The sequence below is a fragment of the Mirounga angustirostris genome, unplaced genomic scaffold (assembly GCF_029215605.1).
Source record: "Mirounga angustirostris isolate CCGP_5_RB_7025 unplaced genomic scaffold, mMirAng1.0.hap1 SCAF_6, whole genome shotgun sequence".
Lineage (NCBI taxonomy): Eukaryota > Metazoa > Chordata > Mammalia > Carnivora > Phocidae > Mirounga > Mirounga angustirostris.
The window spans coordinates 64,331,378-64,346,617 of NW_026991714.1; the positions used below are offsets into that span (position 1 = coordinate 64,331,378).

Genomic DNA, 15,240 nt, shown 5'->3' on the forward strand with positions numbered 1-15,240 from the left:
CCCCACACACACACAGTGCACCAGCACGATCCCCCCACACACAGTGCACCAGTACGATCCCAAAACACAGTGCACCAGCATGAACCCTCCCACACACACAGTGCACCAGCACGATCCCCACACACACACAGTGCACCAGCACGATCCTCACACCACAGAGTGCACAAGCACGATACACACACACACAGTGCACCAGCACGATCCCCCCACACACAGTGCACCAGCACGATCCCAACACACACAGTGCACCAGCACGATCCCCACACACACAGTGCACCAGCACGATCCCCACACCACAGAGTGCACCAGCATGATCCCCCCACACACAGTGCACCAGCACGATCCTCACACCACACAGTGCACCAGCATGATCCCCCCACACACAGTGCACCAGCACGATCCCAACACACACAGTGCACCAGCACGATCCTCACACCACAGAGTGCACAAGCACGATCCCCACACACAGTGCACCAGCACGATCCCAACACACACAGTGCACCAGCACGATCCCTCCCACACACAGTGCACCAGCACTAACGTGGTACACCAAAGCACCCTGGTGTCCAAAATGCATGCTCTCAGAGAACGTCTTCCATCTCCAGGAATCTCCTATCAAAAGGCAAGTAATGAGTCCAAAGACTCTAATGAGGTGATAAAGGCCACTGACTTCTGAGTTGGAGTTTAGGGTTACAGGGGACAGGAACTTATGATGGGTGAGGAGGAGGACCCAGGTCAGAGCTGGTGGCCCTGTAGCCATGGGGCAGGTGAAGGGAAACAGCGCAAAGAGAGGCCTGGACAGAGAAACAGAAGGAACAAGGACAATGTGAGCTACTGAGGAATCCCCTGATTCAGCTCCACTCTTTAGGGGATTCCACAGAAATTTCCCCTCCTTCTTCTTGAGTGAAGGACACATTTTTTAATGAGGCCATCTGACGCAGAGCCCTGTGTGCAGTCTGTGCCTTGGCCAACGTGAGGGGGACATGGGGTCCTGCCCCCCAGCCTGGCCTTCGCCATCCATGGCCCTTCCATGGGGCCCTCGGAAACCATGGCCCCCAGAACAGTGGTGCTATGGGCTTATCAGGAAGTAAAAAATGGGGTGAGTCCACGAAGTGGGGTCTCCCCTTTCCTGCAGCTGCTCCGGCAACTGCCCCACGGGCTTTCTGTCTCGACCACGGGGTTTCTCCTAACACATGCGAGCACAAGCTCTGGAATGTTCCAACCAGAACATAATGCGCATCATAAACCGTTTGTCTGCCTCAAAGAAGTCAACCTTGTAATTCTAGATGCTGTGGTGTAGCTCTCCCCACCTGGGGTACAGAGCTCTATAAAACAGCTGAGCTGATAGCGGCCAGCAGGCTCCACACCTGCCCGTGCCTGGTGCTGTCTCCTTCCATAAAGTCTGTCCTCTGAGGCTCTCTTGTTGGGTGAGGCTATCGGAGGACACGGTGTAGGACTGAAGCACCAGGCTAGGGGCCAGAGATGGGTTTAACACAGAGCGCCAGGAGAATCAGATGTCTGCGAGCAGGTGCCAGGGATCCAGGGCCCCATGATGGACGTGGCAGTGGAGATAAGCTACTTTCAGGTTAGGTGACCTTGTCTCTCTTATTTATGGTGATTATTAAGAGAAACGCTGGCTGTCAGACATGATCAGCATAAATCAAAAGCAACTTCTTTAAGAAGCCATAAAACTCCTCAAAGGAAATTCCTAGCTAGATGGCTGGATTGTACAATTCCTGGAGATGTTTGCAGAGGAGACGGGCAGTTATCTTTTATCGGAGATTGCTTTTGAATTTGGAAAATTGTAATGATTTGGTTGAAAAACGAATAAAAATAGATCACAGGGTGGATAACCTCGACCTCTGAGTGCTTTGGAGTGTGTAGCATGAGAAACAACCAAATGTCATTAAGGTCACCTTATGGGTCCCATTCCTGGAGACCCATGTTGGTGGAAAGTGCATGGAATTAGCCAGAGTGTGGTGTAGTGAGAAGACTGAGCTGGAGAGCAGGAGACTTGGGCTGTTGGGCTGTGGCCTTCAGGGAATAACTACCCTCTCTGGGCTCACATAAAAGTAAAATGAAGGGTTTGGTAGAGCACCAACATGGTCTCTCTGATGTTCACATCATAGGAAACAATGCAGATAACATAAAGAATGTTGGTGGTCATATGACTTCCTTTCCATAAGACGATCCACAGTCCATGGGATTTCTTTTGTTAAATCTTGATCCGTCCCCCTCTTCTGTGCTCTTAGAGCTCGCTGACACACAAGGTTCGAGCGTGGTGGGGAGGGGCAGGCAGCATCGAAGACGAGGCCACTGTAAGAGGTTTGTCATCTAATTGGAGACAAAGCAGGAGAAGCATGGAGCAGAACGGTGACCGAGGCAAACTGACAAATCCCGAGTGGGGTCGTGAGGCATAAGTGTGGGAAGCGTTCAGACACAGGGCAGGCCAGCGCAACAGCAGTCCGCTGGGAAGCACCGCGATCAAGCCTCATAGGAGGTTAGGGCAGAGGGGGTGGAGGCCCTTGTGGGCCGAGCACTGAGGGGAGCACAAGCCTGGGCAGCAGGAGCATGGCCTGCAGGCAGCAGGGTGAGACTAACCCACCAAGGGGCTGTTCTTGTCGGATGTAACGACCATAGAAGATGTAAGCCCAGGCAGACTTACACCTCCCCTGCGGGGCAGCTAGAGTACGGATTGTCATTGGCGGTGGGGTGTCTGCCTCGGTTCTTGGCCAGGAGTGTGATAACTCCTCGCAGGGGCTGGGAGCGCCCTGCTTTGCTCTGCCCGCCTCCTGCTGTTCACTCGGTCACCAGATAGGTTCTTGTTTTGTCCCTGCCTCTCCATGGAGCTGTGACCCCAAATCTGTTCGAGAAAAACGAAGTCCCTAAAAAAGATCTGTGTAGATGATCTTGTCAAAGTCTCGAGGGTGCCCGGAGTCTAGGCCCCTCCTGTGTCCTTTTTGTGTTGTTGCTGATCTTCACCTCCTGAAGCAGGCGTCATATTTCATCAAGGACAGAGGGGACAGGAAGAGGGGGACGACAGACCCCCAGCCTTTAAGGACGCTGTCTAGCAGCTGCCCACAGCACTTCTGCCGATGCCCCATCAGTGGGAGCTTGAGGTGCAGGTCCCAGGGGCATGGTTCCCATCCTGGCGGCTGTGCACCCTACTCCTGTTCTGTCCCCTTCACGGAGGAAGCAGCGCATATTGGGGACAGCTAGCCCTCTGTCACAGGTTGTCAAGTGTGTTGAATAGGGTCTGGCACATAATCAGTGCTTCTCACAGTGTTGGCTGTCGCTGTAAGCAAAAAAGCAATGTTTTTTAGAACTATTCCTATAATACCAAATACTAGGACCCTTTTTCCCCAGAACACAAGCATCTCTTGAATTCCATGGTAACATACATTCATGCTGAGGGTGGGGCCAGTATGGCCGACAGGTCTAGACCATGTGTTTTGGGGTGCGTGTGTGCGTGCACACATGTGGTTCATGGGTGGAGATTGGAGGTGGCTCTAAGGGAAGGCAGAGAGTTGGTGAGCTTTTGGAGGTGAAGCCAGATTAAGGGAGTAACTGTTGAGGTGCGTGGCAGGGCGTTGGCATGTTTCACAGTCAGCCCTGCCACAGACCCTGGGGTGCCTATCAGGGTCCTAGCACGCACATCAGAAAATATGTTCATTTAAAAGACTGAAATCCAAAAAGATAAACTTTGGGCTTCGTTCCCTCCTCAGGTTCTCAGAGACGGAGGCTCATCCCGGCGCTGTCCCTTGATACCCCATCCCCTATAAGAAAGCCCGTCAGCAGCACTGGGGTCCGCTGGGTGGACGGCCCCTTGCGCAGCACCCAGAGGGGCCTCGGGGAACCTTTTGAGATCAAAGTCTATGAAATCGATGATGTAGAGCGGCTACAGCGGCGACGTGCGGGCAGCAGCAAGGTGAGCTGTCTCGTCCCCACATGGTGGTGGCAGCCCCCCAACCCCAGCCCGCAGGCAGGTGCTGGAGCAGGGCCCTGAGCGGCATGCTCAGACCTGCGGAGACTTCCCCGCGGGGTCCTGGGACAGGTGGGAGTCGGTGGTTCTGCCCCAGCCACAGACAATTTGCATGGACAAGGAGAGCTCCGTGTTTCTCTGCCCGGGTGTCTAGAAGGCTCAACCGCTGGGGAAGCTGCCGGTCCTGGGGGCTTCTCTGGCTCCAGCCTGGAACCCCAGCCGCCTCCTCAATGTAAGACATGCCCATGATAGTCCTACCCTGCAGCTGGCTGAGCGGACTCGGGCAAAAGGCACAAACATGGCTGGGAGAATCCAGTCCTTCCCAGCTTCCCAGCGAGGGGCCAGCTCCCTCATCGCTGACTGCGCACAGAGCATTCCCATCTCCAAGAGGTGGCTTGCATCGGAGCTGGGGGGCCTCTTCTCCCTCTCTCCACACACCCCCAGTCCTTCTCCTCTGCCTTCTAGGAGGTCACGTGCTTCAATGCGAAACTGAAAATTCTGGAGCATCGCCAGCAGAGAATCGCCGAGGTCCGGGCCAAGTACGAGTGGCTGATGAAGGAGCTGGAGATCACCAAACAGTATCTGATGCTGGACCCCAACAAGTGGCTCAGCGAATGTAAGTCCCTGGGTTCCTTCCTATCACCGGGGCTGCCAGGTTCACCAGCTCAACGGGCCTGCACACAGCCCAGAGGGAGGTGTACACAGACTGTGTGGGGGTCTGGGGGCCCACAGCCTCACTCTCCTCAGGGAAGATGGGATGGGCAGCAAAGGTGTAGCCAGTATTGCTCTTGCAAGAATTTCTCTCATGTGTCTCAGTCCCAAGCACCTGAAAATGAGATTCCCCTCCCCCCACATTTGGCAGAAGATCCCCCAGACTTGAAGCTGAGTTACAAGCCTGCTCCTAGGCCACAAAATCACATTGCATGTCTAGCCCAAATGACATAAGACTTTCTAGAGCTCCTAATAGGGTAGAGTGTGAGCCTCACAAAGAACCCAGAAAGCAAGAAAAACATCTTTGAGAGGGAAAGAATAGCATTCACTGTGTTATTTCTGTTCAATAGAAAGCCCAGGATGACAGTAACCATCTCATAACAATTCAGAACAATTTTGCTCTCTCTCTGACAGATTCAATTGTCTCGAATTTATTTGCTCCTAACCATTCTATTTACCACAAAATAAAGCTCAAATAGGGTCCCAACTATTTCATTGATAGGGGACTCAACATTGGAAGACTTAGTCTGTGGAATAAAATGCATGACTGCCATTAAAATTCCTTTCCCTCACTTGTCTGACACTCACCAGCCCCCCAGCCTCCCTGTGCCTCGCTCCCTTCACCCCTACCCCCTGCAAGCCAATCACATGGGATGACCACCGTCATGCGGACCAGCCTGGATGCTGGCTTTCCCACATACTAGCTGTGGGACCTCAGCGAAGACGACTAACCTCTGTGAGCCTTGATTTCCTTAACATAATGGAGCCCACTTCATAGGGTGTTGTGAGGCATAAGCACTGCTGGGCCCATGATGAAGGCGTGGTATCTGGTAGTAAGATGATTATTATTATCCCAGAGTTGAACCAAATAGAAGACTGCTCCCTCGTGCCTGCTTCCGTAGCACACCGACTTAGGTCCTATGTGAGAGGTCTGGACAGAGACATGCTCTCAGGGTGTTGTCATCCCAGGCACTGGCGGGGGAGAGGACATGAATGAGAACAGTAGCCAAAGTCTGGCTGTGGCACAAATACAGGGCCCAGTGCTTCCTTCTCTCCCACTCTCGGCTTCTCATCTCCTCCGTCCATGAATTCCAGGCAGTTCAGGTCCCAGGGTGCCCCTGCAGGCAGCTCCCCTTCATTTGTACTGTTTGCATTAGAGCTTTCTGTTTTGAGAGCTGTTTATGCCTCAGGCAGGCTCGAGAATGGTCTTCATCTCACAAAGTCACATTTTTTCCCCGGATGGGAGCAAACGTACACATCGGCACACACGTGTAGATGCTTCCAGGAAGCAGTCACTCCCTTCATGCCTTTGTATGTGTCAAAAATCAGTAATCGTTTGATGCTGAGGAAGGGATTGAACAGGAGGCCACATGAAAGGAGAAACACAGATCGTTCCTTTAAGATGAAATGAAACCAAGAATGAGAAAAAAAAAAAAAAAACCAATAAGGCAGCACGCTATTTGCCGGGTGTGGGTGATAAATCGAATACTGGCATAGAAATCTATGTGCCGGCATCCATTTTTATTTTTCTTTCTTAATTCTGATGCCACCTTTGAGGTGGTCTAGTAGCAGCCTGAGGAGGTTATGTCCTGGTGGGTTCTTTTTTCAGTTTTCAAAAATTTTATTGCTTTCTTTATTGGAGTCTAGTTGACACACACAGTTACACTAGTTTTAGGTGTACAACATACAGATACTATACGTTACACTGTGCTCACCCCAAGTGTGGTTACCATTTGTCACCATACAAGGCCATGACAGAACCATCGACTTTATTCCCTATGCTGTGCATTCCATCCCCATGACTTATTCATTCCATACCTGGAAGCCTGTACCTGACCATCCCTCCACCCCCCTCCTCCCCTCTGGCAACCACCAGTTTGTCTCTGTATTTATGGGTCTGTTTCTGTTTTTTGGTTTGTTCATTTTTTTGTATCTTTTAAATTCCACATATAAGTGAAATCAAATGGTATGTTTTTCCCTTAGCATAATGCCCTCAGGGTCCATCTATGTTGTTGCAGATGGAAAGATCTTAATCTTTTTTATGGCTGAGTAATATTCCAGTGTGTGTGTGTGTGTGTGTGTGCGCACATGTGAATGTGGGTACTATGTATATAATAGCCATTCTGACAAGTTTGAGGGGACACCTCATTGTGGCTTTGATTTGCATTTCCCTTATGTTGAGCATCTTTTCATGTGTCTGTTGGCCATCTGCATGTCTTCCTTGGGAAAAATGTCTGATCAGGTCCTCTACCTATTTTTTGGTTGGATTATTTGTGGGTTTTGATCTTGAGTTGTATAAGTTCTTTATATACTTTGGATATTAACCCCTTATGAAATATATTTGCAAATATTTTCTACCACTCAGCAGGTTGCCTTTTTGTTTTGTCAATGGCTTCCTTCACTGTGCAAAAGCTTTTTATTTGGTGTAGTCCCAATAGTTTATTTTTGCTTTTGTTTCTCTTGCCTCAGGAGACATACCTAGAAAAATGTTGCTAAGGCCAACGTCCAAGAGATTACTGCCTATTTTCTTTTAGGGGTTTTGTGGTTTCAGGTCTCACATTTAGGTCTTTAATCCATTTTGAGTTTATTTTTGTGTATGGTATAAGAAAATGGTCCAGTTTCATTCTTTGCATATAGCTATCCAGTTTTCCCAATGTTATTTATTATTCAGTTAGCCAACATATAGTACATCATTAGTTTTTGATGTAGTGTTCAACAATTCATTAGTTGAGTGTATTATCCTTTCATCACAACATGTGACCTCCTTAATACCCATCACCTGGTTACCCCACCCCCCCATCCCCCTCCCTTCTATAACCCTCAGTTTGTTTTCCAGAGTCCAGAGTCTCTCATGGTTAAAGAAGATGTGGTTCATATATACAATGGAATATTACCTGATGCCATTTATTAAAAACACACTATCTTTTCACCACTGTACATTTTTACCTCCCTTGTCATAGATTAATTGACCATATAAGCATGGGTTTATTCTTTTGGGTCCCTATCTGTTCCATTGGTATTTCTATTTTTGTGCCAGTATCATGCTGTTTTGATTACCGTAGCTTTGTAGTGTACCTTAAAACCTGGGTTTGTGATACCTACAAATTTGTTCTTCTTTCTCAAGATTGCTTTTTGGGGTCCTTTGTGGTTTCATACAGATTTTAGCACAGTTTGTTCTAGTTCTGTGAAATTACTGTTGGTATTTTGATAGGGATGACATTGAATCTGTAGCTTGCTTTGGGTAGTATGGACATTTTAACAATTTTAATCCTTCTAATCCATGAGCATGGTATATCTTTCCATTTGTTTATGTTGTCTTCAATTTCTTTCATCAATTATTTTATAGTTTTTAGAGTATAGATATTCCACCTCCTTGGTTAAGTTTTTTCCTAGGTATTTTATTCTTTTGTGTGTAATTGTAAATTTTTTTTTTAATTTCTCTTTCTGCTAGTTCATTATTCTTGTATAGAACTGCAACTGATTACTGTATATTAATCTCATATCCTGCAACTTTCCTGAGTTCATTTATTACTCTTAATAGTTTCTTGGTAGAGTCTTTAGGGTTTTCTATATAAAATATCATAGTATCTGCAAATAGTGACAGTCTTACTTCTTCCTTACCAATTTGGATGCCTTTTATTTCTTTTTATTGTCTGATTTTTGTGGCTAGGACTTCCAGTACTATGTTGGATAAAAATGAGTGGGCATCCTTATCTTATTCCTGATCTGAGAAGAAAAGCTCTGTTTTTCACCATTGAGGATGATGTTGGCTGTGGGTTTGTCCTATGTGGCCTTTATTATGTTATGTCCCTCTAAAACCATGAACAGATGTTGTTCTTTGTTAAATGCTTTTTCTGCATCTATTGAGATGATCCCATAGACAAAAACTTCAATTTGTTAATGTGGTGTATCACGTTGATTGATTTGTGGATATTGAACCATTTTTGCACCCATGGAATAAATTCCACTTCATCATGGTGAATGATTCTCCTAATGTATAGTTGGATGCGGTTTGCTAATATTTTGTTGAAGACTTTAGTATGTATATTCGTTAGAAATATTGGCCTGTAGTTTTCTTTTTTTTTTTATAGTGTCTTCATCTGACTATAGTATCAGGGTAATGCTGGCCTCATAGAATGAATTTGGAAGCTTCCTCTTCTACTTTTTTGAAGCAGTTGGAGGAGAGTAGGTATTAACTCTTCTTTAAATGTTTGGTAGAATTCATCTGTGAATCCATCTAGTCCTGGACTTTTGTTTGTTGGGAGTTTTTTATTATTGATTCAATTTTATTACTAGTAATTCAGATTCTGTGTGTCCTGATTCAGTTTTGGAAAATGGTATATTTCTAGGAATTTATCCATTTCTTCTAGGCAGTTCAATTTGTTGGCATATTTTTCATTACAGTCTCTTATAATCCTTTGTATGTCTGTGATACTGGTTGTTACTTTTCCTTTTTCATTTCTAATTTTCTTTATCTGAGTGCTTTTTTCTTGATGAGTTGGCTGAAAGTTTATCAATTTTGTTTTTCTTCTCAAAGAACCAGCTCTTGGTTTCATCTATCTTTTCTATTTTTTTGGTCTCTATTTTATTTATTTCTGCTCTGATCTTTATTATTTCCTTTTTTCTACTAGCTTTGAGCTTTCTTCTTTTCTAGTTCATCTGTGTATAAGATTAGATTTTTGCAGATTTTTCTCGTTTCTTGAGGTAGGCCTGTATTACTATAAACTTCCCACTTAGAACTACTTTCACTGTATCCCATTTGGACCATTGTGTTTTCATTTTCATTTGTCTCCATGTATCTTTTTTTCATTTCCTCCTTGATTTCTTCATTGACACACTGGTTGTTTAGCCTCTACAGGGTTGTGGTTTTAGTTTTTTTCCTGTAATTGATTTCTACTTTCATACCACTGTGGTTGGAAAAGATATTTGATATGATTTCAATCTTCATAAATTTATTGAGACTTGTTTTGTGTCTGGACATGTGATTCATCCTGGAGAATTCCCATGTGCACATGAAAATAATGTGTATTCTGCCATTTGGGGATGGACTGTTCTCTTTGTTAAGTCCATGTGGTCTCATATGTCCTTCAAAGCCGTTGTTTCCTTATTGATTTTCTGCTTGGATGATCTATCCATTGATGTGAGTGAGGTATTAAAATCCCCTAGTATTATTGTATGACTGTCAATTTCTCCCTTTATGTCTATTAATATTTGCTTTATGTATTTAGGTGCTCTAGTGTTGGGTGCATAGATATTTACAATTGTTATATCCTCTTGTTGGATTGATTTCTTTATCACTATGTAATGCCCTTGTCTCTTGTTACTGTTCTTGCTTCAAAGTCTCTTTTGTCTGATAAAAGTACTGCCACCCTGGCTTTTTTTTTTTTTCTTTTCTTTTTTTGGCTTCTATTTGCATGGTATATCTTTTTCCATCCCTTCACTTTCAGTCTCTATGTGTCTTTAGGTCTGAAGTGAGTTTCTTGTAAGTAGCATATCGATGGGTCTTGGTTTTTTAACCATTTTATCACCCTATTTTGATTGGAGCATTTAGGCCATTTACACTAAAAGTAATTATCAATAGGTATGTCCTTATTGCTATTTTGTTAATTGTTCTCTGGTTGTTTTTGTAGTTCTTCTTTCGTCCTTTTTTCTTCTCTTGCTTTTTTTCCTTGTGATTGATGACTTCCTTTAGTGTTATGCTTGGTTTGGTTTCCTTTATTTTTGTGTGTCACAGGTTTTTGGTTTGTGGTTCTACAATATCCTAAGTATATAGCAGTCTATATTAAGTTGAAGGTCACTTAAGTTTGAACACACGCTAAAAGAATTTCATTTTTACTCCTCCTCCACATTTTATATATATGTTGTCATATTTTACATCTTTTTGTGAGTCCCTTTAATATTTAGATATAATTGGTTTTATTTTCTTTTAACCTTCTTTTTTTTTTTTTTAAAGATTTTATTTATTTATTTGAGAGAGAGAGAATGAGAGAGAGCACATGAGAGCGGGGAGGGTCAGAGGGAGAAGCAGACTCCCTGCCGAGCAGGGAGCCCGATGCGGGACTCTATCCCAGGATTCCAGGATCATGACCTGAGCCGAAGGCAGTCGCTTAACCAACTGAGCCACCCAGGCGCCCTCTTTTAACCTTACAAGCTTTCTTAAATGATTGATTTACTACCTTTATGTTTGCTTTACTCATGAATTTTTTCCTTTCATAATTTTCTTCTAATTATGGCCTTTTCTTTTCTACTTAGAGAAGTCTCTTTACACATTTCCTGTGAGGCTCACTTAGTGGCAATGAACTCTTTTAACTTTTGTTTGGGCAATTCTTTATCTCCCCTTCAGTTTTGTTTTTTTTTAAGATTTTATTTATTTATTTGACAGAGACACAGTGAGAGGGGGAACACAAGCAGGGGTAGTGGGAGAGGGAGCAGGGAGCCCGATGCAGGGCTCGATCCCAGGACTCTGGGATCATGACCTGAGCCAAAGGCAGACGCTCAATGACTGAGCCACCCAGGTACCCCTCTCCCCTTCAGTTCTGAATGATAATCTTGCCAAGTAGAGTGTTCTTGTAGTAGGTTTCTTTTTTCCTTTTCAGAACTTTGACTATGTCATGCCACTCCCTTCTGGCCTGCCAAGTTTTTGCTGAAAAATCAGCTGATGGTCTTACGAGGTTTCTCTTCTATGTACCTAGCTGCTTCTCTCTTGCTTTGCCTTAAAAATTCTCTTTATATTTAATCTTTGACATTTTAATTATTATATGTCTTGATGTGGACCTTCTTGGTTCACCTCATTTGAAACTCTCTGTGCTTTCTTCCCCAGGCTAGGGATGTTTTCAGCTATTATTTCTTCAAATAAGTTTTCTGCCTGTTTCTCTTTCTCTTCTCCTTCTGGGACCCCTGATAATGTGAATATTAGTATGTTTGATGCTGTCCCAGAGATCCTTAACTTATCATTGTTTTTTGTTGTTGTTGTTATTTTTACTCTTGTCATTCAGCTGAATGCTTTCCATCACCCTGTCTTCCAGATCACTTATTCCTTTTTCTGCCTCCTCTAATCTGCTGTTGATTCCCTCTTATGTACTTTTCATTTCAGTTATCATATTCCTCAACTCTGATTGGTTCTTTCTATTTTTTATCTCTTTGTTGAAGTTCTCATTGAGCTCATCCACTCATGCACTCATTGAGCATCTGTCTGACCAGTGCCTTGAACTCTTCATCAGGTAGACTGCTTATCTCCATTTCCTTTAGTTCTTCTTCAGAGGTTTTGTCTTGGCCTCTTGTTTGGAGCATATTCTTCTTCTGTCTCTTCATTTTGTCTGTGTTTCTGTTTCTTCTTATAAACTTGAAGGAATGGTCTTGTGTAGGGACATCCCCTGTGTTGGCTGTGTGTACCCAGCATCTTTGGCTGCTGGCTGGCTGGAGTTGTAGCTGGTATGCACTGGAGGATGGGGCAATCTGTGCTGGGGCTGCCCTTGTGGGATGACCAAAGCTAAGGTGGTGCAGGCCAGAGGGTCCCAGGGCTCTCCACACAGAGAGTGTGCTGGTGGGACAGCTGAAGTGGGTGCAAGGCAGGGGATCCCAGGTTCTGGGCAAGGATCACCCTGGCTGGAAACTGGAGCTGAAGCAGGTGTGGGTTGGGGGGTCCCAGGGTACTCTGCACTGGGGGTGCCCTGGCAGGTTGTCTGCAGCTGTAGCGGAACAGGCTTGGAGTACTGCAGGCCCCTGTGTCACCTTGGCAAGATGGCCGGAGCTCTAGTGAGCACTGTGCAGGGCTGTCAGGTGTGTGCTGTGCTGGAACTGGCTTGGTGGGACTTCTGGGGCTGCTGTGGGCTGGGGCAGTGGCAGGCCAGCTAGGGTGTCTCGACCCTGCCTCTGTCTGTGCTATCAAGGGGCAGGGGGTACATAAAACATGACACTAGTCATTGCCTGTGCCGTGGAGAGAGTTCTAGGGCTGGTTCTTCTGCATTCTAGTTGCTTTTTTAAACTGTGGCTTTTGTTTTCTGGATCCCAGCAGCTGATGGCATCCCGGGCAGACAGACTCCTCCTCCTCCTCCCTCTCCCCCCCTCCTCCTCCCCTCTGTTCTTCTTTAGGAGGATTTGCTCCACCTGTGTGTGCAAGGAGGGAGGAGGGGAGTTCAGGGTCCTCCTCCGTTGCCATCTTGGATCCTCCCTCTGTATTTTAAACATTATCATGACACTCAGGAGCCCTCAGTCTCATTCCTAGCTCTCCTCATTGTCTGTGACCCCAAGCAAGTCACCTCGCTCCTCGGAATCTCAGCGCACCTGTAAAAAGAGGCGGCCTCCATTACAACCCTTGTGGTTGTTTTTTTTTTAAAGATTTTATTTATTTGACAGAGAGAGACACAGTGAGAGAGGGAACACAAGCAGGGGGAGTGGGAGAGGGAGAAGCAGGCCTCCCACAGAGCAGGGAGCCCGACGCGGGACTCGATCCCAGGACCCTGGGATCATGACCTGAGCCAAAGGCAGATGCTTAATGACTGAGCCACCCAGGCGCCCCAACCCTTGTGTTTCATCGGAGTCTGTGTTCCAGTTCCCGAGCCATGTTCCCATTTACCCTCTCATTTTTATTTTACTCTTCATGGCAACTTGAGTCTGGTAAGGGAGGCAGAGTAGCAGTTGTGCCTATCATTTCACTTTTAAGTAACCTGTGCCGGCAGCAGTGAGGCATGGCCGAGCTGGGGGTCCTAGGACAACGTCCTCTTCCGGGGCCATCTCCTTTCCCCTCCCCAGCTGCTGTCCCTGCTGGAGCCCCTGCCGCTGCCCTAGTCGCCACTGGACAAAGCGGGGGCCTGGGGACAGGAGGGGATGGCCCCACATCACTGCTCCTTAGGGACAGAAGGAAGCAGACTGTTTGCTGTGCTGGCCTGACCGTAAGGGATGGCCTCTGGGTCCTGAATCTCTGCTTGTCTTCTGAGTGCAAGGAATCTTAATTATAGATTTTAGCATCATCATTTCCTGAACCACCAGTGCATATGTGAAAGCAGGAAGCACCCAGAGACAGGGTCAGGTTTTTCAACCTGCTCAGAGAGGCTGCCGCCTATGGCTGTGGGAAGGAATAAAGAGAGAACAAACAGAAGTAGACAAAGGTATAAATGTCACTCAGGTGAGGCCCCCCCCCCAAAAAAGGAGGGAATACTCTGCACCTCAGCTTGGAGATTTGTTTTATAGCTAATCAAGAAGAACGGTCCTGGTAGAGTCTCACATCCTATGCTGGAGGTGGACAGAGGTGGGGAGAGCCGGAATGTCGCCTTATCCTTCTGTAGAATCTCAACAAAATGGGAGGGGCCTGAAATCATCATAATGAGTGCAAAGGGCCCCAGTATCCATGCAGGCAGCAAGCAGAGCCCATTGGCAGCCCGAGGGAGTCAGAGGGTCCCATGCTGCCCCAGGTCTCCCCCCGGGGGGGCTGGGTGGGGCGGTGACCAGGAGGCCACCCTCCTGTGCTGGCCACATCTCCACCAGGCTTCTTCTTTGCAGTTGACTTGGAGCAGGTTTTGGAGCTGGATTCCCTGGAGTACCTGGAGGCCCTGGAGTGCGTGACGGAGCGCTTGGAGAGCCGTGTCAACTTCTGCAAGGCCCACCTCATGATGATCACCTGCTTCGACATCACCTCCCGGCGCCGATGAAGAGCCGGTCCGGCCTGCCAGCCCCTCACTGCCCAGGCCCCCCCCCCCCCCCCGCCTCAGCAGGCCCTTGGTGCCAGCGGCTCGGAGACAGCGGAAGGAGGACGAAGGTTGGTGCAAGTCTGGAGGGAGTGCTGAGCGGAAGGCAGTTTTCTTTTGTTTTCTGTAGGAAAGGTGCAAACACCACACGTGTGGGAGGAGGAAATGATGGGAAGCCCAAGGGACGTGGAAGCCCCGTGAGACTGAAAAAGCACTTTGAGGAACTTTCGAGAACTTGTTGATACGTAAGAACTGCTGGCAAGAGCCCCCCTCTTCTCTGGCTTTGCGAGAAGGGTCAAGGGTGCGTGCAGGATTGCTGTCGGAAGCAGACACACAACAGATGACCCAGAGCGACTAAGTGCCTTGCAAATCTTTATTATCCAAACAGTTTTGAGACTTTCTTGTGTACAGATGGTGCTACTCCAGATGAAAACACCACCACCACCACAAAAAAGAAAATCAAACGCATTTTTGGAAATGTATTTACAGCTCGTTTTCTCTTGGTGTTTTATCCTATTTCTGACTTGCTGTTTCTAAATAAGTAGTGTTTGTAGCTCTATCCCCTAAGCAGTATTGCATATGAATAAATGTTCACTGTCCTTTACGGTTCTTCTGGTAAGGCCACTCAGAACAGAGAGACTTGATGGGCATGAGCCGGTGTGTTTCCAAAGACAGTGGGGACAGCGGGTGACACTTCGTGCCACCTCTCTCACCAGGGGTGCGGGTGGTGGGCAGCCTCACGGGGCAGGTGCGTGTGAGCTTGAGAGAACAGGGGCTGCATCTTTCCGGGAAAAGGAGCCTTTACGACCGAGGCTTTCCGTGTCCTTTGAGAGGGGTGTTTGATCCAGATACAGCCTCTCCCTC

At 46.8% G+C, this 15,240-nt stretch overlaps 1 protein-coding gene across 1 annotated transcript in view; it reads left to right on the forward strand.

Annotated features, from left to right (window-relative positions):
* The window catches only part of KIF26B (kinesin family member 26B), a 440,039-nt gene extending 425,058 nt beyond the window's left edge, over positions 1-14,981 (forward strand). Inside the window, exons 13-15 of the mRNA XM_045877594.3 lie at positions 3,726-3,928; positions 4,448-4,598; positions 14,192-14,981. Of these exons, the coding sequence (XP_045733550.1) occupies positions 3,726-3,928; positions 4,448-4,598; positions 14,192-14,340 (503 nt within the window). The 3' untranslated portion in view covers positions 14,341-14,981. The remainder of the gene's footprint in view (positions 1-3,725; positions 3,929-4,447; positions 4,599-14,191) is intronic.
* The last annotated feature ends 259 nt before the right edge of the window (positions 14,982-15,240 follow it).